The 27,253-nt window shown below is 48.1% G+C and overlaps 5 protein-coding genes across 7 annotated transcripts; 3 read left to right on the top strand and 2 right to left on the bottom strand.

Moving 5' to 3' along the window:
• Window positions 1-3,037: 3,037 nt before the first annotated feature.
• On the bottom strand, window positions 3,038-5,668 carry LOC120448459 (proton-coupled amino acid transporter-like protein CG1139). The gene is made up of 9 exons (XM_039630476.1): window positions 5,500-5,668; window positions 5,113-5,238; window positions 4,895-5,045; window positions 4,709-4,830; window positions 4,051-4,277; window positions 3,850-3,980; window positions 3,612-3,790; window positions 3,384-3,556; window positions 3,038-3,323 (listed from the first exon to the last, which is right to left on the bottom strand). The coding sequence occupies exons 1-9, from the start codon at window positions 5,502-5,504 to the stop codon at window positions 3,082-3,084; spliced, it is 1,356 nt and encodes a 451-aa protein (XP_039486410.1). The 5' UTR covers window positions 5,505-5,668; the 3' UTR covers window positions 3,038-3,081.
• Window positions 5,669-6,098: 430 nt separating this feature from the next.
• Window positions 6,099-7,234, top strand: LOC120447574 (axoneme-associated protein mst101(2)). Its single transcript, XM_039629037.2, has one exon. It carries the CDS (start codon window positions 6,187-6,189, stop codon window positions 7,144-7,146), a length of 960 nt encoding a protein of 319 aa, XP_039484971.1. The 5' UTR covers window positions 6,099-6,186; the 3' UTR covers window positions 7,147-7,234.
• A 178-nt stretch (window positions 7,235-7,412) lies between these two features.
• On the top strand, window positions 7,413-10,567 carry LOC120447575. 3 transcript variants are annotated; one of them, XM_039629038.2, is made up of 3 exons: window positions 7,413-7,901; window positions 9,790-10,086; window positions 10,151-10,567. In XM_039629038.2, the coding sequence occupies exons 1-3, from the start codon at window positions 7,884-7,886 to the stop codon at window positions 10,469-10,471; spliced, it is 636 nt and encodes a 211-aa protein (XP_039484972.1). In that variant the 5' UTR covers window positions 7,413-7,883; the 3' UTR covers window positions 10,472-10,567. The 3 variants fall into 3 exon arrangements, with proteins under 3 accessions (XP_039484972.1, XP_039484973.1, XP_039484974.1); XM_039629039.1 differs by lacking the exon at window positions 7,413-7,901 and adding an exon at window positions 9,310-9,333; XM_039629040.2 differs by lacking the exon at window positions 7,413-7,901 and adding an exon at window positions 9,329-9,437.
• Window positions 10,483-12,851, bottom strand: LOC120447572 (succinyl-CoA:3-ketoacid-coenzyme A transferase, mitochondrial). Its single transcript, XM_039629034.1, has 4 exons — window positions 12,698-12,851; window positions 12,013-12,211; window positions 10,984-11,960; window positions 10,483-10,925 (listed from the first exon to the last, which is right to left on the bottom strand). The coding sequence occupies exons 1-4, from the start codon at window positions 12,755-12,757 to the stop codon at window positions 10,611-10,613; spliced, it is 1,551 nt and encodes a 516-aa protein (XP_039484968.1). The 5' UTR covers window positions 12,758-12,851; the 3' UTR covers window positions 10,483-10,610.
• A 396-nt stretch (window positions 12,852-13,247) lies between these two features.
• LOC120447569 (lysosomal-trafficking regulator) lies at window positions 13,248-27,015 on the top strand. The gene is made up of 18 exons (XM_039629029.2): window positions 13,248-13,544; window positions 14,426-14,679; window positions 14,772-14,848; window positions 14,914-15,082; window positions 15,156-15,266; window positions 15,332-17,918; window positions 18,723-19,505; window positions 19,562-20,004; window positions 20,061-21,044; window positions 21,100-22,674; window positions 22,737-22,907; window positions 22,970-23,695; window positions 23,755-23,888; window positions 23,946-24,699; window positions 24,763-25,263; window positions 25,326-26,224; window positions 26,281-26,748; window positions 26,810-27,015. The coding sequence occupies exons 2-18, from the start codon at window positions 14,575-14,577 to the stop codon at window positions 26,928-26,930; spliced, it is 10,608 nt and encodes a 3,535-aa protein (XP_039484963.1). The 5' UTR covers window positions 13,248-13,544; window positions 14,426-14,574; the 3' UTR covers window positions 26,931-27,015.
• The last annotated feature ends 238 nt before the right edge of the window (window positions 27,016-27,253 follow it).

The following is a 27,253-nucleotide window of genomic DNA, read 5'->3' as shown; positions in this document are numbered from 1 at the left end:
AAGGGCGAGCACAAGGGTACACCCCTTTTCCCACCACATGATTATTATAGTTCCATGCATTCGGAACATAAATCACATGCCCACAGTTGAGACGCGTCGCTAGCTGTGTCGTCACCCATCCATCCAGGCGTTCCACAAACCAGCCATTCATTCATTCATCCATGCCTTCATTCATTCGTTTGTTATTTATTCATAGCAAATGCTGTTACCACACACCCCCCCCCCCCCCCCCTACACCCCGTCCTTGCTGTCGGGCTGCATGAAATGTACAAAATGTTTGGGCTTAAATAAATACGGAAAACCTCGGTGCGAAAACCGAACCGAAGAGCCCCGCCGCAGTAACAATGCGTCGCTTGTCGCTATTGTTGCCAATGTTCTGCAGCTTTTCCCGAATCCACAGCGCAGGGGGCTTCCCCCAAAATGGTGCACTGAAGAAAATGAATCAGCTATATAAAGCTTAGCTTGCTAAATACTAAGATTGGGGTAAGTTATAATAGTTGAGTAAACAAAGTTGTTATAATGTCCCTTTTATATCATCTAAAAACTATTAAATATATATTGAAGTAGTACTGTTTTTTCGCAGTGCACCCAGCATCCTGTCTTTCCATCTCAGCCTGTTGTTCTAGGTACGTGTGTGTTTAGCGTAGCGTAAAATAAATCATTTTGCTGCGGTAAACACACACAGAGGCGGTAAGAGCGCAAAGCCGAAGATTCTGGGGTGCATGGAGATAGAGATGTTGCGATAGCTGCTACAAATTGCCGGCAGCCAGATGATGACTCCTCCTCCGTGAGCCCTAAAAATTAGTTGAATGAATAAAAATGAGTCATTTGTTTGGGCCGGAATGCGCCGCAAATTAAGCAGCTGAAATCGCTGGAAAACTTCCGTGGCTCGTGAGTGCCGAGGTGTACCTATATGTGTGATAAGCCGGCTTAGCTGCTCTCCAATCTGGCTAATAAACGTGGCTGACAAGGCACAAGATTGTGCGGGAAATGAACTAGGGATAAGAACAACACGCTGTGCAGGAAAAAGTGAGTTGAGCTCAAGCATAGCAGCCAAAAATGTATAAGAATATGGAAGATACAGAGTATGAAGAGTAAAAGTTGGCCAACAACTTTTTAACAGAAGAAAAACCCTTACTTAAAGTGAAACTACCAAAGTAGCTAAAGATGTTATCATAGACATATAGAAAAGCAATGTACATGTCATATGAATCAATTAACTTATCAAATATTTAGGTAGCAATAAAACAATTCAGCAGTTGTCCGTCAAGCGGAAAACGGAAACAAAGTTCAACTGACAAAATACGAACAATTAAAATGTATTTAAATCACATGGATAAAACAATGAAAATAAAGTGCCCAAATTTATAATCCTATGGTAAATCTTTAAGCGTTTCACAAATGAACTGCAGCATATTAAGTGTATCATTGTCAATAATGAATGTAACTAGCCATAAAAGAAATTAACAAATAAAGTAATAATAAAATCGTAAAATAAGTAGGTACTCAGAACATCAAAAAGATGCGAGTACAGAGTTTAATTAGAAACGAGACTAGAGGGTCTGGGAAATGAAGTTTTTCATTGCCAATTTATTCATGACTTTCTCTAATTAACTTTTACGCATTCGGACTAGCCTGAAAAGCGATATTAGCTCGAAGGATACAAGGCTCCAAGGCTCCAAGGCTGGGGCATGTGTACCTGCACCTGTTTCCACCTGAAATTGTGCGTAATTCAATTGCTCAGACCCCCGGATTCAACTGACCAGAAGCACTAAAAGCTGCCTGCCTGCCTGCACAAATATAATTAAAGTGCCCTGCAACTGGTGGGGAAATGTATAAAAACGTAGAAATAAATAAGCGCAGCACAGGACTACAACTTGTCATTTAATGTGCTCCGTCAAAGGAAAAAGGATCTAAGGATCTAAATTGATGAGGACCCCTCGGGGGGAGGAAAATAAATTGAAGATGTAAGTGGGGCAGCGGACTCTTATTTTGACCCAAGTCCTCGTAATTTAAGAGCTACGAATTTTGTGGCTCACTTGAAAGTTGTTCAATTTCTCGCACTCCAAGATTTGGCTTTTCTCGCATTTTTCCGGTATTTCCAAATGCACTTTCCCACCCCTTGCCCCTCGGCTCCCTATTCTTGACCACTGTTGCAGTTCCTTGTTGCCAATTTCAAATACACGAATGTTGTGTTATTTCCGTCAAAAGAGTAATTAAACGTACAAAGCAAACGACATTTCAACACATTCAAGGGACGGCAACGGGGGTCTGCAGACAGAAGCGAGGGCCTCTTGAAAATGATTAAAAATGTTAACAAAATTAATTGTTATTATACGAATAAGAAGAATATACAGAATGGGAACCAGATGGTTCTGACTCATGACTTTTTCAGTGATATGCTCAACTTAAGGTAGAATCTAACGTATAACGCCTTTTTAAATCTACTGCTGAGACTAAAAATCGACTTAAAGTCATTTTAATCCGATTTTCTCTATCCGCCCTCGCTGTGGCATCCAGTCGTTGGTCCGTTTGGCTTTGCTCTGGCTTCTTAGGGCCGGCGGTCATTGCGGCTCAGTCCGGCACTCTGTGGCCTTCATGCCAGCAAAAGACAGCCAAGGGATGGCTGCTAAGGGGTGGGGAGGGGAGGGGAGCGGACAGGACGCAGGATGCAGGAGAGCGTCGTCAGTAACCTGTGAGCAAAACATTGTAAATAAAATGCAGCTGGATTGCGGAAGGGGAGGTTGTGGAGTTCTGTGTCTGGCTTGCTGACCTGCGGCGCTTTTGTGTTAATTGCGGTTGCATTTAATTACAGTCCGTTGCAACTGGCCAGCTTTCCCGGCTTTCCCGACTGCATTTCCCATTCCCCCGCACATTTTCCACGAACCGAGTATAGACCTGTGCTAAGCTTTTAATTAAAATTAAAAATATTTGGTCTACTTTGGCAGCATGTCTTTGGCATCTGCTCGGCTATGCAATACATAAACCAACATTGTTTACGGCCAATTGCTATAAATCTTGTTGCCACATCAACAAATGTAAATTAATGCACAGTTTATTGAACCGCATCGAATTCGAAGTTTACTTATACACCGCAATGATGTCCACAATGCTCACATAGGTGCCCACAACTCCGCCAAAGATGCCAAAGCCCAAGAGCAGCAGATTGATGATCAATTTTATCCGGAAGGGTCCGTAGCCCTCGGTGTACTGGACGCAGATCTGGAGTAGAACGGGGAAGATGAGGCCCAGGATCGAGAGGCAAAAGGATCCCACCAGGGACAGGAAGACCGAAAGATCCGGAATGGCAACAGCGCAGGCAACTGAAAATATGTACAAAACTCATTAATGAGTGTATTTCATTCGAATTTTCCATTCCTTACAAGTGAGCAGCACAATTAAGGCCCGGAAGAGCAGTTCATAGAATGTCTGCCTGCTTTCCTTGAAGCGCTTGGCCAAGTATTTATCCCACAGGATGTGGGCAGTCACATAGCCCTGCAAGGCATACGATATCCAGGTAGTGATGACAAAGAACACCTTTACCACCTGAGCGGGTCTAAAAGGGGGTTTCAAAATAAGTGGATTACATTAAGCTAGCATTTGGAACTCACATTTCGTTCTGCGGTATATTCAGTGTAATGCTGCCCTCGGACTCATTGCCATATTTCCAGTAGCCAAAGAAGCCGAGCAGAACATACAAGCCCAGCACTATGGACATGCCACTGTTCAGAATGCCACAGGGGCCCACAAAGGATTTTGGCGTGGCCATGTTCTCCTCAATTGCCAGAATCTTTTCAAACAAGGGAAATTCTTAAATTGCATTATTTGTAAAATATATTTAGAACATACCACACCCACTGCTTCCAGTGCAAAGAGTACTGTGCCGAAGAAGGTGGGCAACTTTCCGGCGGCCACGAAAGGATCTCGTTCACTTAGAGGAGGTAACTCCTCAAATATATAGTACAAAATGATGCCAAAACCTAGAAAGTTAAAGGGTAATTTAGTAACTACTTTCTTTAACAGGATAGGCCAATTTAAAAGAAAGCTCACCTACAAGAAGCAGGAGATTCGCTGCACTGGAAAAGGGCGCCAGTAGCTTTAAATTCTTGATGCTATAAATCAGCAGAAGTGGCACGATTATGATGCACATGTGTATTCGCACATCCCAGACCACCAGATACTCATCCACCAACTGCTTTATGCTCTCCGCTATGAAAACCACATAGACGCAGCAGATGCCGAAGTGGTAAAAGGCCAGGAAGCCATCTACAAAGGGACTGAGAGAGAATAAAACTATTTCAAATATAAATATATTACTTTTTATGCCTAAGCTGTAAACATAGCACCAAGTGAAAATACTTGTCATATATAGAAAACAAGTAAACAACTCGATTACTAACGACATTGTTTAGATTGGTAAGCTTTTGCAACTTAAGCATGCAATTGAATAAAGCCTTTTCAGATAATATTGTCAACCAATATTCTATGAACACCAGTCTCTTTTGGGATGTGCCCCCATTTTTTAGGGTGCTATTAGGCTTGTTATTATAGATAATGATATAATAAATCGTAGTAAAAACCCATTGATCAACAACAAGATAAGATTTTCATTACCCGATAGGTTAATCATTAAAAAACACTTAGAAAGTTAATCAATAAATAAGAGAATGTACAGATAACAATTGCTTCCCTGAGTTACTTCACTTACACGGCAATGGGCGCCAAGCAACGCAGCCAGGGTGGACCTTGTTTGAGTCCCAGATTCATGGCCTGCGAGAAGCTGACGTATGGAACGCGCTGCCTCTTGCACAAGATGTACATGCATTCGATCTGTAAATCAAATGTTTATAGAATATAAATAAGCGAATTTCGTTGTGACTCAAGGCAAACCCACCAAAATGTGCAGGCAGTAGAGGGCCAGCGAGCCAATGATCAGTGTGAGCAGGGTGCCATTCACATATCCCGCATGTGCGAAGGCACTGGGCATGGCCAGGACTCCAGTGCCCACGGAAGCCTTCAGGAAGTGGGCAAATGTCTGAAAGTTTCTGGAGAAGAACAGACCAGAGAATAATAAATTCCTTGAGCTCCGCAGAGTGGAAAATCTATGCTTACGTAGTGGGATTCTTAAGTTCGCGGTGCTGGTGGGGATCGTAATCATCGTTACTGCCATTCGCTGGCTTTGTTGGGGTCGTTAATTCCAATGTTTTTGGGTAAACCGTCACGGTTTTTATATTGTCGCTGTTGGGGGAGCAATTAAAAGTTGTTTTTGGGGTGAATTGATTGATCGATAACTGGGTATGCGTCGTAAAACAATATGCCTCAAGGAGAATCCTCGAAAAAGTTGTTGGTTCAAAATTAAAGGTCATAAAAATGTATAATTTCTTAGTCCGGGATTTCGTTGTGGCTAATGGTTTGTCATTTATTATGTTTGCGCATCAGTTAGCTTATTTTTTACGGTCTCGGGACCAGAAGAATACGTTGAATACGAAGACGACTCACTTCATTGCGATAAAGTAGCGAACGAATATTTGATAAAGCTACTTGAGCTAGGCGGGCGTATAAATCTTTTATCACACGTAATTAAGGCGCCAAAGAGACAAAGATCTTTTTGCGATTGCGAATTCCTGGCCTAACCAGATTTCTTGGGGAACCAACCGACTGCCTGGCCCACCGGACGGATACTAGATTTCGGATCCCGGTCGAAGCCGCTCAACACCTCTCGTTCGTAAACCGTGCTGATAATCTTGAAAAGATAATTGTACGATAATCGGCCGTATCAGAAGCCAACACAGGGAACGTGGGAAGCCGGAGTGCAGCAATCCGAAATGTATGCCAAAAAATATTGTGTGCACTTTCAAGAGCAAATAATAATAACCAGAATTAAGACCCTAACCAGTTTTCTGATCGGCTTGAACCTCCCGAAAAGTTCATCGCCAATCATCAAACTCTTTACCTAATATATTATAGCAAAAGCTTGGACTTCACTGAATCCAACATTTCTAGTTAGCCGATTCTCCCACACAAAACTTACATTCTACTTTACATCGACTTTTAAGACATCAGGGCGGATATATTTTTTTCATAATTTTTTTAGTTTACATAGTAACCCTTGAAAATGACATCTCCTGTTTTGAGAAAAAGCAAACTTAAAATACATAAACTTATAAAAAAAAAGTGCTTCCAAAAATGTCGAAGTATCCACTTCGACCATTTATACAACCTGTAATCCTGCGCCGCTTGAGCGATAAGCCCAAGCTGAGCAACAAGCCCTCGAACACCCCTCGCCCACCAAAGGATCCTCCGGATGAGGGCTACCAGCCGACCAGCGTCGACCACGAGGGGATCGATGTGGCCCCGTTTGTGAGACCCTCTTCCTTCCGCCAGTTCAGTGGACCCGATGAGAAGCTGGGACCAGGAGCAGGCAAGGCCCTGCCCTACAAGAACTCCAGCTACTTTGGCTATCACCGGTTCTCGTTTATGGAACTCATGGTCACGACTGTGGAATTGCGCGACGAACGTCGATTGGACGGAGGACTCCAGGCAGCCATTGAAGCGGACGAAGAACCCGAGGGTGGCGAGGCCCAACTGGAGACCATGAAGAAACTGGAAGGCGAGTGCGATGCGATACTAGCCAACCAAGCCAAGAAAGCCGAGGAGGCCAAAGCTTCGGCCAAAGAAGAGAAGTGTCTTCAGGCAATGAGCGACGAGGAGCTGAAGGAGTGGTGCAAGAAAAAGGAGGAGGACATCAAAAAGAAGGAGCAGGAAAAGAAGGAGGACATCAAAAAGAAGGAGCAGGAAAAGAAGGAGGACATCAAAAAGAAGGAGCAGGAAAAGAAGGAGGCCACATGCGCGCCCAAGGAGAAGAACATCCAGGACATGAGCGACGAGGAGCTGAAGGAGTGGTGCAAGAAAAAGGAGGAGGACATCAAAAAGAAGGAACAGGAAAAGAAGGATGCCACATGCGCGCCCAAGGAGAAGAACATCCAGGACATGAACGACGAGGAGCTGAAGGTTTGGTGTCAGAAAAAGGAAGAGGACATCAAGAAGAAGGAACAACAAAACAAGAACGAAGAAACAAAGAACTGTAAGGAGAAAGAAGCTGCTGAAAAGCCTAAGTGTGAAACCGATGAAAACAAAAAAGATTAAGAATAGAAAAGGATCTATGGAAAATTTGCAATATTAATAAAGAATTTATAAAATGAATTTAAAGAAATAAATGAATTGTAACTTGAAACCCGTTTGATTCCAGTATTTTTAGTGTGTTGAGCTTTCAAATAGCTTTTTCGAAAACTGGTATATACTGGCGGCACACCAGCGGTCACACCAAATGAGCTTTCGAAAAGCTCTTTCGAAAACTGGTATATACTGGCGGCACATCAGCGGTTACACTAAATGAACTTCTCTCCCAACGAAATGAAATCAGTTGTTCGGTGTGCGTGTGTGGAAAAAGTTCGAAGCCACCGAGAGAAGCGTGAAAATCCGATATCGAGACTACGTATTTTGAGTCATTAGTCCGAGTGTGTCTATGCAAATTTAATTGCGGCTCACCCAAATCATCGAAAAGCCAACAGGTCGCCCCGCTCGACCAAAACAAACACCCTAATCAGGCGGCAAGTGAAACGGGCAAAACGGCAGAGACAAAACCGCTTAACCGGTTTCGAAATATCCATCGTAGCACAGTTTGCTCGCCTATATAATATTCCGATTGCAGTGGAACAAAATAATAAACACTCACACTCGCGTCTAAATTCGCAGATATATTATATATGTCGGTTGTGTGATTCGTGCGAAAAAGAGTTTTGACCAAGGAAATCCAACTAAAATAAAAACAAAGCGAGACGCAGACATAACTGTGAACATAAAACCAGCCAAATAAGACAGCCATGGGATATTCCATTAAGGTAAGTGCCAAAGGCGGCCAAAAGCGGCGAGAAACAAACGGAAAAGAGAAAAGGGAGCTGCGATCTGTAAACCAGTTTTCGGACTTTTACCCATCTAGCTTAGTCGGAAAAAAAAATAAATAAAAACAAATAAAAACAGAGAGGGGATCAGTGGGATTTTTCGGTTCTTGCCGGGCTCGTAATTAAGGTGCCATAAAATGCAGGGCCAAACTAAAGCAAATGGCCATCTCAGTTAATTACACCACAGCAATAAGCCAACTGTGACTTCAGTAAGCCGGAAAAAGAACGCAATAGCCAAATTCATCAGCCAAATATAGTGTAGATAATCTAGTCACATTGATTAACTGGCCTTGTTTTTACGTTCGTACCGCTTATCTCTCATTACAATCTTTTGCCCAAAGGGCTGTCCATACATTCGGTTGACATAAGGCAATTTTGTTTATGTAGTCGTCATCAAAAGGGGAGAATCAACCCCTTTCAATATAAAGTATCATACAACCTGAAGTTTAAAGAGGATTAAACGGGTTATGAACTTCACAAACGACTTGGGAACGCAGTAAGGGTATTAGTCGGGCTCAAATAGCAATTTACTTATCAGGTTTGCAATTATAGCATTCTATTTACTTTATTTCACTGTTCGATAAGTGTTTGGTTTTAAAGTAATCTTAACTCAAGTGGGAGTAGCTAACTTATCTTGCGCCAAACTCATCAAAAGCTTGCTATCTATACTTCTATATAGTTAAGGTGGTAGTACTTTTCCAAGAAATTCCTTTGCTATCTTATTTCGAAGACATTCATTTGCATTTAAGTATAAGGTAATTAAGTGTATTGTATTGTGCTTTCTAGTATGAATATAAGGTTTAGTAATCGCAATGAAATCGACAGCGATTGTGTGTAATTGCCTTCGTGATCTTGGGAACATAATGCCCACAAGTTGTCAAGCTAAATTTAGTTTAAATGCCACACGGTTTCAAACAAAATAGCTTCGATATTCCTCAATAACTCAATTGATTCGATATCCATCAAAGATCAGGCAGATCATCATTTCAGCCTCACTCACTTTGTATTATATTTATTCTGATCAAATCACATTTGACACGCAAACCGGTCAGTGCTTATGCAACTCAAGTTATTAGTGTCACAATGGCAAAAACAAAAGGGCTGCGGAACTGAGTGAAAAAGTCTGTAATTGCATGTGCAATTTACAATTTTCTGCCGTCCATAAGCTTTAATTGCATCTAATAGACTTATGGGGATAGGGAGGAGTGGCCCCCCGATTTCCACGCCATATTTTATAGTAACGATAAGGCGGCGTCTGTCGATCAGCGCGACTTCCAACCGAAACTGATAAGTAATACTTGAGTTTCAGGCTCTGTTCGCCTTCGTGGATTTTGGGGGGCCTAGAGTTAGTACCGAAGTAGCCATGTTCGTGGTAAGAAGTCGGGTGGGTCCATACTGCTGGTAATCTCAGGTGTCGCAGCCGTTTAATTATTCATACGCCCGGGTGTCCGATGTGCCGATCTTATCAGGAAAGCCGTACGTGATTCTATTTTCGGGATATATGTATCAACACATTTCATATTCCTCGCCCGCCGATAACATTTCATAAACAATAAAGAAATAGGGAAGAGAGCTTAAGAGAAATGCGTCAGGCAAGTTCTCTTAAATATGGTATGCCAGTCAAAGATAGGAAAATTGTTTGTGCTTTATAAATCTGACTTGCAAATTTCACGAGGCTCAGCCTCATAAATGACCAACAAAATCTTGATCACGCGATTCTTGAGTGCCGCCCTCGCTCTCTTTCGCTCTCTTAGACCGCTCTCTTAGGCCGCTCTCTTAGTCCGCTCTCTTATAGCTTTATTATCTGATTCCGTCCAATCCCTTGCAGAACTGCGAAACGGGTGAGTTGGAGTACTTCTACACAGACACCGTGCGCGTAAATAGACCCGCCTACGATGAGGAAACCGGCGAGCCGATCCACGACCAGGTCATGAAGGTGCACTTCCGCAAACACACGAACTTCCATGTACCCAAGCACTATCTGCGTGGCACCATCTGCGATGAGGTGGACGACGAGCTGGCCAACACAGTGAGGCATGGGGCAGCCATTCCCAGCAGGGTTCCCAAAAAGGTCACACCGGGCTACGAACGCGAGGACTACTGTCAAATGGATGGCGTGAACAGCGTAGGTTTCCATACCAAACTATGAGCATGGCTTTCCATACTTAATGATTGTATTTTCCCTGCAGAACATAATCCTGGGCTACAACCGCAACCACTACCTGCTGTTCCTGGTGCCCACGCTCTTCTGCTACAACTTCTTCATTGGAGCCACCATGGCCATCATCGAGATCTTCCTGCACATGATGTCGCACCACAAGAACAGCCTCACCATGCAGAAGGGCCTGTATTTCCGCAGTCCACTCCACGTGCTCTCCTCGCAGTTCTGCGCCATCTGCCGCACGGAATGCGACAGCAAGTACAACCGCATCTTCGACATCCTCAACAAGCAGATGCGCAACGCACATCGCTCGGAGACCCTGAAGGACATGGCCAAAGCAATTGGTTAAGCTGGGAGGGATTAGATTTGATATGTTCCATATATTCAACACAGATGTTTTTGTCACACGATCAACAAAAAATAAATGCACTCGTTTATCACTCAAGCGGAGGTATATCAGCTTCTCTGGGCACTACGCACGTGGTTCGTTAAACAGGAATTTGACCCATTGTCTTCACGTTGGGCGACACTGTGAATTTGGCTCCAGTGCTGGCGACGATGTCGTCCACGGTGTATCCCTCGGCCACCTCGATCAGCGTCAGGCCCACGCCCTTTTCCACCTGGAAAACAGCCTTCTCTGAGATGATCAAGTCGATCACACCCTTGCCAGTGAGCGGTAGGGAGCAGGTGTCCAGGATCTTGGGGGAACCATCGCGGGCATTGTGCTCCATGGTGATGATCACCTTGGTGCCAGGCGCAGCAACCAAATCCATGGCGCCACCCATGCCCTTAACCAGTTTGCCCTAAAATGAATGTGGTTGTAAGTAATGAAGCCCAATGGGTCACTCTAGAGTTACTTACGGGAATCATCCAGTTGGCCAGATCACCTGTGGCCGACACCTCCATGGCGCCCAAAATGGTGATATCCACATGGCCACCTCGGATCATGGCAAAGCTGTCATCGGAGCCAAAGTACGAGGCTCCGGGCACCACGGTAACACTCTCCTTTCCGGCGTTAATCAAGTCCGGATCCACTTTGTCCTTGGTGGGGAACGGTCCCAGGCCCAGGATTCCGTTCTCCGACTGCAGCATCACGTTCATGCCCTTGGGGATGTAGTTGGAGGACAGCACGGGAATGCCAATGCCCAGATTGGCGTACATGCCGTCATGGAACTCTAGAGCCACTCGACGGGCAATGCGCTCACGTAGAGCCTGGGCGGGATTTGGTGGTGGTGTTGGTTTGTTGGGATCCTTGGGCTCCGTGATGCGCAAGCGTTCCACACGCTTGTTGTAGTCGGTACCCTTGAAGATGCGGTTAATGTAGATGCCAGGCACATGGATCTCATCGGGAGAAAGGGCTCCGATGGGCACAATTTCCTCCACTTCGGCCACGGTGATCTTGGCAGCCCTGCACATGGGTGCATTGAAGTTTCTGGCCGCCTTGTTGAATACCAGATTGCCCAAGGGATCGGCCTTCTGGGCCTTCACAAAGGCGAAGTCTGCGAAGATGGACTCCTCCATCACGTAGCTCTTTCCGTTGAACTCCTTCACGGGCTTTTTTTCGCTTGATATCTCCACTTTGCCATCCTTGGAGTACTTAATGGGTGCACCGCCTTCCTGCACGAGAGTGGCGTAGCCAGTGGGCGTGTAGAAGGCCGGAATGCCGGCTCCTCCAGCGCGGATCTTCTCCGCGAGGGTTCCTTGAGGGGTCAGTTCGACGGCTAGTTCTCCTTCCAGATACTGACGCACCAGCTCCGTGTTTTCGCCCACATAGGAGCCAATCACCTTGGCCACCTGCTTCTGCTTGATCAGGACACCCAGACCAGTGTCATCCACACCTGGAAGAGATTTCAAATTAATAAGAGTAATAAATATTCACTTTATGCATACCTCCATTATTGGAAACGCCCGTGATGTTCTTGACTCCCTTCTGCTTGAGGGCGTTGATCATCTTCTCCGGAATGCCGCAGATTCCGAATCCTCCGAAGAGGATCTGGGCACCATCCTGCACATCGGCCACAGCATCTATGGCGGACTCGTAGATCTTGCCATTTCGCTGTTTTCCCGACGTGGAGTAGCACGCAATAGCCTGCAAATGATCGGACTATTAGCATAAAAAGCGGTTTGTCCATGATACGATGGTGTTCTATGGGTAAGTATAAGTGAGCGTTCGTGTGGCTTGTTTGTGCATAGTCGTTACGTAAGTTTGCCTATTTTTAATTCGCTTGGATTGTTCCAGGGGGGTAAATGGTATCAGTGGGCTGATTTTAGAGTGGCTGGCTCGTGCGGATTCGTCTTAATAATAATTCCTTATCTCAATTGGCAGCAAAACACTAAACACTAAATTAAAAGTGTGTGTATAAATGGTATAACTGGAACGGATCTATTTGTGGAACTTGTTGAATTAACACCTGTTGATATGTTTTTGCTGGAAAACAGGTTTGTCGCCTTACAATCACATGATTATTTAAGCAATTAATCTTTGCAGAGATAACCAAAATAAATGCTAGACTATCCACTTCTGGAAGATGTTCTCCAGAAAGGTCGTTAATTTTTTATCAGGAAAGGATTTTACCTTGATGGAGGCGGCATATCGGGCGCTCAGGCTGCTGTTTCCCACCAGGCGGCAGAGCATTTTATCTTAGGTATACTTAAAACAATAAAAACGGATTATAACTAGGGCAAACTGCTCGCCAGATCAACACAAACAGGAATGAAGTGAAAACAGCTGCGGAGCGCAACAGGTACGCGCCAGCTGGTTCTATCGAACCAGTTCGATAACATTCGCAATTCAGCTGTTTGCAAAAACCGTAATCTTCTTATTGGATTATTTCAAATAACAGAAACAAAATAATTTTCAAATTTGATGTGCAACTAAAACATAGTTTTGCATATTTTACATTTGTATATTAAACTATTTGTAACTAATGTAGCCTCAGTTGAGTCTTAACAAGTATTAATTTTTTATTTTGCACACTCTTGAATATTTTAAATATTTATTATTTTAGTTCACATCGGCGGGAAATCGATTTATAGTAGGACCGAGCGACCACTGAACGCGTTTCGCCAACAGCTGACGGCCACAACAACAACAGCAAAAACAGCAACAACAACAAAAGTAAAGTCAGACGCTCACAAAAGCCAAACACAGCGAAGCGGAATCAACAAAAACAAAGTCGTTGGAATTGCAGCCGCACTAACAAACGCCATTTCTTCAACATTCGCTGGATTTCCCTGATAAACCACCTGCTGACGTCACAGCCCGTGCCTTTTGCTTGAGTATTAGTGTTAAACTCGGTCAGTTCTGGCGAGGATCTGCTCGCAGGAGTCCTTCTCCAGGATTCCGCACCAGATGAGGAGCTTCAGGAAACCATCCATCGGAATGTCGTGCTGAAGTAGCAAAACATTTGCAGTTGTACGCGGTGAGCCATGGCCAATAAGTGATGTATTTTACACATTTGTCTAGCAGCAATTCGAATACTATATAAATGCGAGCGATGAATAATTTCGGTGCTGCGCAGTTGATAAATGTGTGTAAGTGGTTGTGGTTCAAATGCGGAATGTACATACATGTGAATATGTAAAATACTCAATGTGATAAGGTGGAAATGAAGATGGTCTCCTCCTCCTGATTTCCATAGTTTCGAGCTTATCTCGCAGCCACTGGCCGTTTCAGACACGCTCCATCGCCAGCTGTTTACCCGAATGGAGCACCACTGCAACCATCGAACCCCCTAAGCCTCCCATCACATCCCATCCCGTCCCAATCCCCAACCCCGTCCGCGATCACTATCGTCTTACCGGCTTGGCAACCCACCGAAAGCCAGCCATCCAGATGCAATGCCACCGATCCGATCCAATGCGATGCGATGCGATCCGCTATAAATAGCAATCTCAATAGTTTTCCGCAACAACAGCCAAAGTTTCCACTCCACACTCTGCACCGAATTATCAACACCACCGGCCGACTGCTGCCTCTGGGCAAATAATCATCGTGGCCACTCCGCACACCGCACACCACACGCCACACACCCACTCCACGTCCTCTTTGCGCTGATCTCTTCACGTAATCTCACGCACAAAAGAGTTACAGTGGAGCCTCCATAGAGCGGACTTATCAGGCATCTTTACACATCAAAAGTTTAAAGCTCCTCAGCCATTTACCCCAGTAAATTTTCTTACTCTCATTTAAACTACACATTTTCTGGTCTGTTGTATCAAAACTGGAATCTACTCGTTGGTGACCTGTTTTCGTGCTTTAGAAGTAAGACTGTATTTCACTGACTCTACTCCGCAATTACAGCTGGCGTTCTCCTGCGATCGCCGCGTTCAGTTTGGTCTCATCGCTCCAAGCGCTCGCAACGTTGCCCGATGCCCGAGGAGCTGCTGACCAGACGGAGCAGACTCTTCGACGTGCCTGTTGGGAGGCAACAACACTATCTGTGATTCTCCATGGCCGGCATGGAGGTGAAGGAGGAGCAGCTGCTGCTGGATACCCTGATCGGACTGTGGAGTCAGTATCTCCAGGCCTCGGAGCTCGAAGATGCGAGTGTCAAGGTTTGTGTGGCTCTCCTTCGTCCATTCCATTGATATTCCCAGGTCTTATCGCTGGTTGCCTCTCTCCTCCTTACCTCCTCTCATGCTCGCAGGACCACTGGCTCTGGCTGCTGCTGTACAACTTCCAGTTTCTGGACGATAAGAACTTGGAAGATGCCTGGCTAAATAGGTAACATATTCGTATAGTTCTTTTCATTCATATCATCGTTTATTAATTGATTATCTATATGGCAGCCACTTCAACCTGATGCCCGAGGAGCTGTGTTCCTACTTGTTGGAGCAGGTCTATCAAATCATCAGCGAGGCGAAGAGATCTCAGGAAAGCAGTCCGACGCACGAGCCCGAGCCCGAGCAGCAGGACAAGTGCATCAAGCAGCTGCGCAAGCAACACAATCTAGCCCAGGTTTCTATATAAGCATATTCAAATATTCCTGATTCAGTTTACTAATGCCTCCAGATAATGCCTCCACTTGCAGCTAATACTCAGTACTCCCAGTGATTGCAACAAGATTCTCGCCCTGCGGACATTTCTCACGAATAAGTTGGGTCATCACTTATTGGCATTTCTGCTACGCGTGGATATCAAGGCACGTGCTTTCTGGGATCCCAACTGTTGCTGAACTTAATCAACTCCCCTTCTCTATGTCTACAGCTCATTGCATCCCAGAAGAGTCTGTGCCAGCTGTGCATCAACCTGTTCCCCAACTGCAAGTGGAGTTCCTCCAACCAGCCGCTGGTTCCCATGACCAGCATTGCCCAGTTCATCGGAAGTTTCTACCTCAATTCGCAAAGCAAAAAGCTGAGACGCCAGCAGCAACAAAAAAGTCAATTACCCAATCACATATCCAATCCAATCAAATCGAGTTTCGAAGACTTCAGCGGGACAACAAGGAGCAGTGATGAACTGGCCCTGTTGCTCATCCAATTGCTCACCAGGTGCGTGGATGCGGAGCAAGAATCCCAGCTGAGCGTTACGGTCCACAACTTTGCACTGGGGCACTTGTGTGCCAGTTTGGAGCAGGATGCACCAGGGGATAACGATGAGATCATTAAGTTTGAACTGCTCCAATTGACAGCCCACTGTGTCAACAACTTTTACGTGCTGGAGCAACAGCAGCCGAATGTCCATGACTTCAACAGCAACTTCGGGCAGCTCCTCTACGCACTGACCGCCAATCGGAGGAGTCCACTCTTGGCTCATGGAGTATTATACATTATGTTTGGCACCCTCCACAACCTGGTGGATGATGGCGTGCGGGAGTTGAACCAGATCGATGTGAGGAACTTTGATGCCTGCTTCGAGGTCTTGCAAGAGGCGGCCAAATCGACCAACTTTTCGACTGCCATATTCCTGCATATCTACAAGATGCTGCTCCGCCTGACGGACAATCTGTCGAGTCAGGAGCAGCACCTGCAGAGTCTGATGGAGAGTAGTGCGTCCACCGCGATGCCCAAGCAACAGCAACATCCGCGGCACAAAAGACAAAGAAGCACTCAACTGCATTGCCTGGGAGCCAGTTCCCTGAGCTGCTACTTCCAGGGAAAACTGTACCATCTGCTGCCCAGCCTGGAGGCAGAGCTGCAGGAGCACAGCGTGAGGAGTCTGCTCCGAACTGGAAGCTGTTGCTGCCACTACAATGTCAGGAACTACGCCACCTGCCTGCAACTGGCCACCCAACTAACCAGCAGCTATCAGAAGTGTGCCTACAAATTCCTTCACTACAATGTGCTGCACACCATCTTCGTGAAGCGGAATCCCCAGGGATGCCCGGGATGCGAGGATAAACTGAAGGCGCCTGTATTTCACATGGATCTACTGAACATCTACAGGGATACCTACAAGACCCTGATGAACACACCTGGAATGTTGCTCTTCCTGAAGCACCTGAAACATATCGCCTATCTGCTACCGTATGATTTGGCATCCGGAATCCTGGCGGAGGTGGCTTTGCCCATTTTCAGGCTGTACAAAGAGCTGATTGAAGGCGGCGAAAGCAAGAGCAAGAACAGCAAGGTCACTCCTCTTCAATTGCCGAGCAAGTTGGAGAACTACAGAGCTCTACACGAGTGCCTGAGCATCTTCGTCATGTACCTGAGTGATATCCGCCTGGTCAAAGCTTTCTACAACGAGGAGAACATCCGCTACATGCAGGATCTTCTAATCATACCCGAGCTACAGCGGGGAGTGTGCGATCTCATCAAGGTGGGCATTGATAACATAGCTTTTTTGGGCGAGAACAGCCAGGAGCAGATCACTCTGAGCAGGAGACTCATCCAGCTGCAGCTGAACAGCAGTGACAGGGCATCCCAGCTCTTCCAGGCTCTGCTGCACAAGTGCTCCAAGCACTCGCGCAGCAAGTTCTGGCTGGATGAGAGCTCCAATCCTGCCAAGCTCGAGGGTCACAAGGCCGCGGATATACTCTACATAACCGCCCTGCAATGGACGCTGAACTTTGAGCTCCTGAAAACCAGTCAGCTGTTCTACAACGAGTTTGCTAAAATCTACTCCATACCCGTGGAAATGCTGGACGACGAGGATGAGGGTGAGGTGGAGACGCCAACGTGCGAGCTGCTCCTGGGGGAGAAGAAGCTGCGGCATGGGGACAAAAACATCTTCGACATCTTAAGGCTGAACTATAACGCCCTGGGCTGTTTCCTCATGCTGCCAAAAGCCACAATGGGGCCAACCCCATCCTCCACCGCAACCACGCCCACAGCCACAGGCATTTGCGGCTCAAGTTCATTGGAAGCCCTGGTCTCGCAGCTGCCACTCGGTGGCTCCACTTCAGTCTCGGTCACAACGGCTGCCAGTTCGGACTACGCGGACTCGACACTGGATTACGCATCTGTGATTGATAACTACGATAGTTACTCGCGGGACATGGCCACTCCCTCGTTCCTGCAGCAGCTGCTCGCCTGCGAACCGGATGAGAGTACGATGCTCTTTGACATACGTGGCAGTCAGTCCAGCAAGGACGCTCCCACCAACTCCCTGATCCTGCCAAGCGAGGAGGAAGTGGCCACAGCCGACGGCATAATCAACAAGCTCTTTAGCATTGTGGGATCCCTGTTCGGCGGCAGTCCAGGAAGCGGCGAAAGTGCCAACACACCGACACGTGCTAATATTGATGCGGATTTCTTCTGCTTATACGAACCCAATGGCGAATGCAAGAAACTCTTGCTCAAACTCTTCGAGGCGACCATGGCCATCTGCATCAAGGGTTTCCAAAACGAAGAAGGTAAGTGTCAGAGATTGTTCGGTTGAGTACCTTTTCAGATGAGGAAAGCGGGTATGCTTAGCATGTGGTGCGATATGCAAAGGTGCTCAGGCGTATTTAGTTATAAAAAGGAAGTTCCAATGATATATCATACTTTGGTTTCAGTTAAACAACATTTTTACTTAGATCCCTATTAGTAGAGTATCAAAAAGGAAAGGGCATCACTTGCCTGCCATATTCCCTCTGATGAACCGCCTAACTGGTGGGTTCCACGGCATTCCGCGGCTAATGCGTTGCCAATAGGCAATAGGCAATAGGCAATAGAAAATAGACAAAGCACAACAGTCGAGCACTCTCGGAGAAGCCCTAGAAGTGGGACAAGAACAAGGCACCCACATTCACCGCCAATCCAGCTCCGGATTCTAGGTTCTAGACTCTGGCTAATAACGGGGCGTTGTGGTTGTGATTGTGGCTGCGGACTAGGAGAGTTAATTATAAGCCAGCTAGGCAGACAGTAGTTAGTCAGTCGGTCGGCTGGAGTATAATACGCGGCATTTACAAGGCTCTGCCCGCTGGGATTGAATTTCTGGGTACACAAGTTACAACATCGCCGAGACAGATACACATTTAAAGGCACAGATACATTGGCAAATAGAGACAGAGATAGGCACCGAAACGAGATACATTCCAGACAAGAGGCGACACTTTTGCTTTGGCGCTCGCCCAGCGCTGACGACTTGCTCCAGATTGCGGAAGAAAGAAGATAGAAGCGATAACCACATCATATCTACCACTAATCCGTGGCTTATCTCACTTTCTTCACAGTGGAGAAGATGCAGAAGCACCTGCGCAAGCTTCGAGCCATCATTTTGAGCCATGCCACGGACAACTGGTCGGACCACGGCGAACAGCATGCCCGGGACAATGCGGTCATCCAGACGCTGCAGACCCTGCTCAAGATCGCCGAGCTATCGAGCACCCACCAGGAGCCGACGGGCGTGGTGAACAGTCCCTCCGGCGATTCCCAGCAGCCACGACCACGTGCCAGATCCTTTAACAGCGGCAGCGTGGAGCTGCCCAGATTGCAGACCGTCAAACTGCCAGCCAAGAACTCCCTGGCCACTCCGCCTACTCCGCGACGGAGACCCAATTCCAGTGAGGTGAATGCGGGCGTGGATGCGGATTACTTCTCCACCCGGGCCTCGTTGAGCTGTGCCGCCGACAGCGAACTGGAGCTCAGCGAAAATGAGCACGAGTTCTACCTCACCGCCGACGAGGGTTACGAGGCAGATGGCGAAATCGCTGACCTCAGTGAATCCGAGTGCGAGCTCAATGGCGGCGTCTTGGCCGCCAACGAATCGTCGTGGACCCCGTTTCAGCCATCCTCCCGCTATCGAAGCCACATCATGCACCAAGGTCTCAGCCAGCTGGTGGTGCAAATGCTGGCGGAACTATCTCTGCTCTGCATCAAGCAGCCAAACGGATGGACAGAGAGTCTCACCCAACTGGCCAACCGGCTGTTCGTCATCAGGGATTATCTCGGTGGTCCTCTATGCTTGCTCAGAGGATTCGCGCCGATTCTGAGCTGCAGCGATCCGAGATTGAGGGGTGAGTTATGAAATACCTGTTATTGACCTTCCATATCTGATCTGGTTACCCTTTAGAGTTGCAGCAATCGATCCTAGAATTGGTTACCCATCTGAACACACCAGAGGTGCTGCAGTGTTACTACTCCATCATGGCCTCCAGGCAACCCCCAGTGGATCTGCTAATGCGGCACATGCACCACATTTCCTCCGGATCGCTGCGAAGGGCTCAGCCATGCATGGAGCTGGACTTTCCCATCACCACTGATGGCAAGATTGTGGTCACCTCGGAGCCGCTCATCAGCGAGCAGATAGAGAGGGTGCGCCTGCACCACCAGCAATGCCAAACCAGCACCCTCTTCACGCGGGCTGCCTGCATTTTTCCGGTGACCCAGACCCGTCTTTGGCAACCGGATGGCTTGACCCTATCCCTCTGGCTGGAATTAAGAGGGCAGCAGATGCATCGCAGCTCCATGCAGTTTAACGACGATGAAACTCGTTACTCTGGAGAGGATCTAACAGTAAGCTGGAGAACAACCCTCCTTTAGACAGCATAACTCACCCCAATCTTCTTTAGAAACTCCACCTGCTTTCTTTGGGAACTAACCAGGCCATGGTCAGTATATACATCAGCCACAACATGCAGCTTATCTTCGAGCTGGTCAAACCAAACGAGCAACTAGCTCCAATTCGCGTGGAGGAGCAAATAGATGCCAATGCAGATACGGCATCCGTAATATCGGCCAACACTCAGGCGGCCAATGGAGGAACTATTCGACAGGCGCTCAAACAGACCAAGTTGGCGCTGCTCAACAGCTTCGGCCAGATGCACCTGCTCAATGGCCACCAAACTGCGCCGGATTCAACAGGTGGATACTTTGAGGGCTCCGCTGTACAGCTCCAGCATTTGCGATTACCACGCCACAAGTGGATGCATTTGGTGTTCGGTCTGCAGCAGCAGGGAGATTCCGTGGAGATCAGCATATTCCTTGATGGTCTGGAGCAACACACCATGCGGTTGCCCTTCCGCAATCTTCGTCAGCTCACTCGGGTGCACAGCTTTCAACTGTTGGCTCTGGGTGAAGGACAACCGACCAGGAGTCCCGGGAGCAGCTCCTCCTCGCGATCCACCCTTGATGGTTCGGCGCCTCGATATGCCCTCTCGAACGTGATCCTTTTCAGGCGTCGACTGGTGGATCCGTTGCTGATGATGAATCTCACGGCCATGGGACCGGACTTTACCGAATTCACCCAGTGCCAAGTGGCCAACTGGAAGCCAAACTATGGCTTCGTAAGCCTGGGCAAGCTTGCGTCCTCAAACTTCGGTAACCATCTGGACTGCATGCGCCATCTGAGACAGGCTAGAGTCCTCGTGTACACCGCCCAGCAGCCGGATCTGGTGATGAGCTACGATGCTAGCCAGGAACTAGACATGGCCTGCTATGGACAGCCCCACGGCCACATGCTGTACGGGGAACTGCAGCAGCACCAACCGCAGACCCTTCAGTCGGCCACATCCCTAAGCGGTGGACTCTCCACGCTGCTGTATCTCTTCGCCAGGGTAAGTCTGTCACTAGCCTCCTGGAAAACCCGTTTTTAACATGCTCATTTTGCAGATTGTTGAGCTCACAGGCAATGCGAGTACTCAGGCCTTGGCTCTGGATTTGCTGTTGCAGGTGGCGCACTCGGATGCTCAGCTGTACACGGAGTTCCAACGACAGGATTACCTGTCTCTAATCGGCTACGTCATCAAGTCGGAGAAGTGCTCAAAGGATGTCCAGTTGCTCCGGAGCATTGTGAACAATGCCTGTTCCCAGGTGCTGATCACCAGGAAGGGGGAATCCATTAATGTAAATGACAACACGATGGCCACACTGGTATATCCCCGCCTGATGCTGACCGTGCTGCAGCGCTACTCCGACTGGCACCGATCCGGAGCAACACACTCCGATGTTTTGGACATGCTCTTCCGCTGCATTCTGGCTCTGACCAGGGACAAGCATCCGCAAAGGGACTTCAATATGGAGCAGCTTCAGAAATGCGGTTTGCTGGGAGCACTCCTCAATCTCTGCAAGGTCTATGTGATAGAGTCACCCAGTCCGGTTCAGATTTCACCCTATGCCGCCGAGTGCTTTGTCCAGATTCTGGCCGTGTTTTCAGGATCGCCTCCTGACTCCTCCATGCTGGATGAGATCATGAAACTTCTCTTGCTGCTCCACAAGCCCAGCGATTGTTATGTGACCCACGATCGCACGCACTTCTACTTCCTTCTAACGGCTCAACAGCCGGCAAAGGAACGGTCCCTGGTGGCAGCCAATTTGAGCAGGGTAACCACCTCGCTGCGCAGGCAGTTGCATCCTCAGCCACAGGAACTGGATCCCGAGCGAGCGGAAAGGGTCAAGAAACTGAGACGACTTCATGCCAGTACATCTGGTTATAGGAAAGCTGTCAACGAATTCGAGGAGCAGCTGGACCAGATGGCCGACTGTTCGAATCTCAACAAGACCGCCTTAAGACTGCTGAGTCCCGTGGAGGCCACTCGATGGCGTCTGAAGTTTAAGCGACGACATCCCACCAATGCCAACAGTCCGAAGAGGAGCCCGCTGAAGATCGCTCGAAGGCGCATCCACCCGCATCTGCATCTCAGCAAAATCTGGCAGCCATCGGGTCACAGTACTCCCAGCTCAGGTCAGTCATCGCTGCCGAATAGGAAGACGGACTTTTATGATCAGCTGGGAATCATCCGACTGCAGCAGCGCCTCCTCATCCTGCTGAAGGACTTTCTTTGCCTTTTGCCGGACTCATCGGTGGATGTGGTCACCCGGCACTACGTAAAACTGGAGCTGCTTTTGGTTCTGGCCAACCAGCGCAGCTGCGCCGTGCGCCAGGCCATCATTCAGTTGGTGGATGTGCTGACAAAGCGTCTGCCTAGTGGTGAACTCAACGCCGCCACCAAGTTGATGTATCCTCTGCATTTGGCCAACCAGTTGACCATCCACGGATGTGACGTAGGCATGTTTGAGGCCTGTCTAGCTTGGATCAACGGGATGCATTGTAGCCTGACGGATGTTCAAAGTTGCGAGGCACCTCTAAGGATTCGCCAGCGCTTTGGACTCCAATCCCTGCTGGCCATCGCAGAAGGAACAGATCCTCAGTGGGTATTCAAGGCACTCCTACGGCTGTATCTGCAGGTAATTCTTTTGAGTGTTTTTCATAATTCTTTTGAGTGTTAATGGACATCCTCTCCTCCTAGAATCCTGATGATCAGACGTGTCTGATTGATGCAGGACTACTGCAGTGCTCGGTGAAGGCCCTCTACAAGATCTACTCCTTACGCGTGGGTCAATCCAATGCCGATGAGTCCGTTGTGGAACTACTGGCCAATATTGGCGAGCGGGCAATGCGTTCTGTTGGTCAGATAAATGTGGGTATACACAGAATGAGCCAAATGGAATTTTGAGAACATCCTTTTTCATCCCTCCTTAGCTCGTTTGGGACATCCTCAACCTATTATCCTTCTACCAGGACAAGCAACCGCAGTTGATTATGCGAAGCTTCCGAACTGCCCAGGCTCAACTTCAGCTGGAGTGGCTCACCAAGTTCTTTGAGCCCAATAGTTTCCGCGTTGCAGCGACCAACGATTCCTCCCTGAGTCACTCGGAACTGCGGACCCGGGTGGAGCTCCTGATAGATCGCTGCACCCAGTTCTTCACCGTAGGTGTGGGCCAGACCTCCGGACCCAATTATGTGGCCAGTTCCCAGGAGCTGGCCCTCTTTCAGTTGCTCGTTTCCTACGGCATCTCGAGCAATCAGCGATGCAACAACTTCATCGCATGGGGGCTTCAACCTTCGCGTCCACGGGATCTGCGCTCCTACATTGTGGATGCCCTATGGCGTTCCCAACAGGATGAGTTCCAGCGGGCTATTATCTGTGATGCTAAGATGATCAAGGCGCTACTCTGGCTCTCCTTGCTGGAGGACATGCCGGAGCCCATTGAAAACCTGCAGCGTCTTTGCGATGCCTTGGGCATCAAGGAGAATGACTCCTCATGGAATCTGGTCCATGAGCTAGATCGCCTAGATCAGAATCGTAATAATATGGCGGCCAAACAGAAGACACTGCTCGAGAAGACCGTGTACAGGTTTGAACCACTGGTCCAGCAATGCGTTGAGTCCTCCATGGTGACCACTAGAAAGGTAGCAGAACTACAGGTGAGTGATCGTAATATTCCAATCACTCCACTTTTATAATATCCTTGGATCTTCTCTAGAACGCTGAGCGCAAGGCTCTGATGTGTCACATGAAAGTCTACGATGATACATACACATACACCAAATGGCTGGAAATCATACGTCGCATGACCCACGAAGGTGCTCCTTGGCACTCTGCTGAACGAGCTGAGTGGTGAGTAAGCTTAAAGAGTCTCCACAGGCTGTACCTCACATAAAACCCAATCCCCAGCTCTTGGGAACTGGACGACACCGAGGGACCCTCTCGAGTACACACTCGTCTACGTCGCTGCCACCTGGACATCGATCGACGCTTCTTTATGAACGAATACAGACCGGGACAAGGACATCGCGAGGATCTAGAGCCATATGTGCGTCCTCTGGACTACCTGATAGCCAGCTATGATCAACAACTGAACATATCGCTGAACTCCCAAATCCTGTACAACTTTGCGGCCAAATTCCTGCCCGTGGACGGGGAGATCGAGGGCGAGATCATCATCACCGATCTGAAGCTCTACTTTCTGGCCACCTACCGGTGTCGGTACTTCAACGTGAACTGTGATATCGCCAACATAACCGAGATCTGGCTGAAGCGCTACCAGCACCAGGAGACGGCTTTCGAGATTCTACTGGACACCAACAAGTCGCTGTTTTTCTCGCTGCAGAACGCCGACGACTGGAAGATCATGCGCGAGGTATTCTGTGATAAAATCGTAGCCACGCCCGACCAGTCCAAGGTACTCGCCATCACCCAGCAGTGGCGCGAAGGTCTTCTGACCAACTGGGAGTACCTGATGACGCTCAACCAGATCTCCGGCCGTACTTACAACGATCTCATGCAGTACCCAGTGTTTCCCTGGGTGCTGGCCAACTACAACTCGGAGGTTTTGGATCTGCGGGAGGGACACAACTTCAGGCGGCTTGGACGACCCATTGCCGTGCAGCTGGAGGAGAACGAGAAGCACTACATCAGCAACTATACAGTATGTAACGATCTTATCCAGCAATCCGTTGAAACCTAACCTATCTGGCATCTCTACTTTCAGTACATAGACAGTACCAACACCACCATGGGCTCCCTGATCCTTAAGCCCTATCACTACAGCTCCCATTACTCGAATTCCGGCACTGTGCTCCACTTCCTGGTGAGGGTTCCTCCGTTTACCAGCTACTTTCTGCGTTACCAGGACAACGACTTCGATTTACCGGATCGCACTTTCCATGCCCTGAACACCACATGGTCGTTAGCTAGCCGGGATAGTCCGACCGATGTGAAGGAACTCATTCCGGAATTCTTCTGCCTGCCGGAAATGTTTGAAAACTTCGAACGCTTCAAGTTCGGCTGTCGGCAAAATGGCGAGCGGGTGGAGGATGTCTCACTACCACCGTGGAGTCAGCGGGACTCCCGGCTATTCGTCCTAATCCACCGCCAGGCTTTGGAATCGGAACTGGTACGCAATCAGATTCATAACTGGATAGACCTGATCTTCGGCTACAAACAGACCGGGGAGAGTGCCGTGGAGGCCATCAATGTGTTTCACCCAGCAGTAAGTGATAATATCCTGTGCAATGCATATAGATGCTTATCCTCTCCTGAATTCCTCCTCAGACTTACGCCGTGTTTCTGGACTCCGAGATCAGCGATCCCATCGAACGGGAAGCAGTCAAGACAATGGTAAAGACATACGGTCAGATGCCCAGACAGCTTTTCAAGTCTTCTCATCCGGCGTCCAAGCCGCTGGACTACTCACTGGTGGACAAACCCATAGTGTCTACCGTACGAGGTCTGCGCTGGGGCGTCTATGCTGGATCGCCGCAGCTGAAAGCTCCCTCATGGGCAAACATCCACAAGATACCAGGCACCGAGCACCTGGTAAGCTTCTGCAACACCAACGTGGTATATGCTCTTCCTGGCAGAGCCAGTGTGATGCAGGGAGCTGAGCCGGATACGTACAACGTGATCTCCTGGGGCTACGATGATCGCATTGTGAGGATCCAGCCACTCAACAAGCCACAGGCCAAGCCAAAGAACCTCCTACACAATGGAACCTTTGACGACATCACTGCCTGTGGATGCGATGTAAACTCGAACCAACTTTGGTTCGGCCATAAATCTGGAAGGATTAGTGTTTACAAGTGCACCGGAGGACTGGATTCCCAGCAGCGAGCCTCGGCGAAGAGCAGGCAGAGCTATGCCCGTGGCTTCAGCTTGTCCTACAACTCAGCCTTTCGGAAGATGACTAGCAAGGGAATCGGCGGCGGTGGATCGGAGAGGTCAGATGAGGCAGGCAACCTGCATCCAACCAGTTCTGCCTCCTCAGTAAACTCGTCCAGCACTTCCTCCGGCGGGGATGCTTTCCAGAGGGACGGCGCCGATCTCAACTGGCTGGGACCCACGTTGCTGGTGCGACACACCGACGAGATTACCTGTATTACCCTCTCCGTGGAGTTTAAGATCGCTGTGACTGCCGGCCGCGATGGCATTGCCGTCATATGGGATCTCAATGAGTAAGTGCACACATAAATCTTCTCTCAAAAAGTACTCATATTTCATTTGCTCTCAGCTGGAGCTATGTGCGCACGATTGCCCGCCCGGCAGAGATTCATCAGTCTCCAATAACGCATGTGGCCATTAGTCCTACGCTCGGAGACATTGTCACGGTACACACTTTGCCCCAATCCTCCAGCACCAGCACGGATCCAAAGCCCACAGCAGCTGCGACCAGACCCAATTCGCTCAACGTAGCCGACGAATGTTTTGAAGTAACGGAGGAGAACCTGGACGACTTCGTCAATGTGAATGTGAATCCCAATGGCAAGTCCATTCTGAGGCTGCACTCAGTGAACGCACGGTATGTGCAGCACCTGGTGCACGAGGATCGCATCCTGGCCGTCTGCTACTCCTACATCAAAGAAGGAGTGGGTGTCAACGTGATAGCCACTGCCGTGGAGGGAGGATTCGTGCGCTTCTGGTCCAGCTGGAACCTGAGCTTCGTCAGTGAACTGACCACGGGCACATCGCCCATTCGTAGGTAAGAAAGAGGTTGTACCATAATCGACTAAATTCAAATCTTATCCCTGCCTTCATTTCAGCATTTGCTATTCAACCCATCAGCATTTGGTGGTGCTAACGCGCGAGTCCCACATTCAAGTTTGGGAATCAGAGGGTCTCTATGGGAATGCCCCAAAGTTCCCCCAAATCGTCTACAAATAAGGTTAATGGGGATGCGATCGGTTCGAACACACAACATACTCAATAACTGAACTCAAAGCATATCAATGACAGACACATAAACAATCTAAAAAGCAGCTGAATCAAAGAATAAATCCTTCTAAAAGATATAAAAATACAACATTCGCTGGCGACTGCCACAAAATGAATATATCACAAGATTCCTAGGCTTAGGTCTCATAGAGCTGTAAAATACACCTTTTGTACCAAAACTATATTATTTTTACATTTCCGTCTTTGTTTTTCCCGTGCTGCATAAAAATGCCACGCTGCCTTCAATTGTTGATATTATCAAATAAACCATA

This window comes from Drosophila santomea, chromosome 3L (assembly GCF_016746245.2).
Source record: "Drosophila santomea strain STO CAGO 1482 chromosome 3L, Prin_Dsan_1.1, whole genome shotgun sequence".
Lineage (NCBI taxonomy): Eukaryota > Metazoa > Arthropoda > Insecta > Diptera > Drosophilidae > Drosophila > Drosophila santomea.
The sequence above is the reverse complement of the archived record's forward strand: the minus strand, read 5'-3'. Positions and strand labels throughout refer to the sequence as shown.

Bases quoted from the DNA above. Each gene is read 5' to 3' on its own strand.
- LOC120447569 (XM_039629029.2), top strand. From the start codon at position 14,575: ATGGCCGGCATGGAGGTGAAGGAGGAGCAGCTGCTGCTGGATACCCTG. The intron at 21,045-21,099 runs GTAAGTCTGTCA...CTCATTTTGCAG, and splicing joins TGCTGTATCTCTTCGCCAGG to ATTGTTGAGCTCACAGGCAA. The intron at 23,696-23,754 runs GTGAGTGATCGT...GATCTTCTCTAG, and splicing joins GAAAGGTAGCAGAACTACAG to AACGCTGAGCGCAAGGCTCT.
- LOC120447575 (XM_039629038.2), top strand. The intron at 10,087-10,150 runs GTAGGTTTCCAT...TTTTCCCTGCAG, and splicing joins AAATGGATGGCGTGAACAGC to AACATAATCCTGGGCTACAA.
- LOC120447572 (XM_039629034.1), bottom strand. From the start codon at position 12,757: ATGCTCTGCCGCCTGGTGGGAAACAGCAGCCTGAGCGCCCGATATGCC. The intron at 12,212-12,697 runs GTAAAATCCTTT...GATCATTTGCAG, and splicing joins GATATGCCGCCTCCATCAAG to GCTATTGCGTGCTACTCCAC. The intron at 10,926-10,983 runs GTAAGTAACTCT...CATTCATTTTAG, and splicing joins TGGCCAACTGGATGATTCCC to GGCAAACTGGTTAAGGGCAT.
- LOC120447574 (XM_039629037.2), top strand. From the start codon at position 6,187: ATGTCGAAGTATCCACTTCGACCATTTATACAACCTGTAATCCTGCGC.
- LOC120448459 (XM_039630476.1), bottom strand. The intron at 4,831-4,894 runs GTGGGTTTGCCT...TTTGATTTACAG, and splicing joins TCTACTGCCTGCACATTTTG to ATCGAATGCATGTACATCTT. The intron at 3,981-4,050 runs GTGAGCTTTCTT...TTAACTTTCTAG, and splicing joins GAATCTCCTGCTTCTTGTAG to GTTTTGGCATCATTTTGTAC.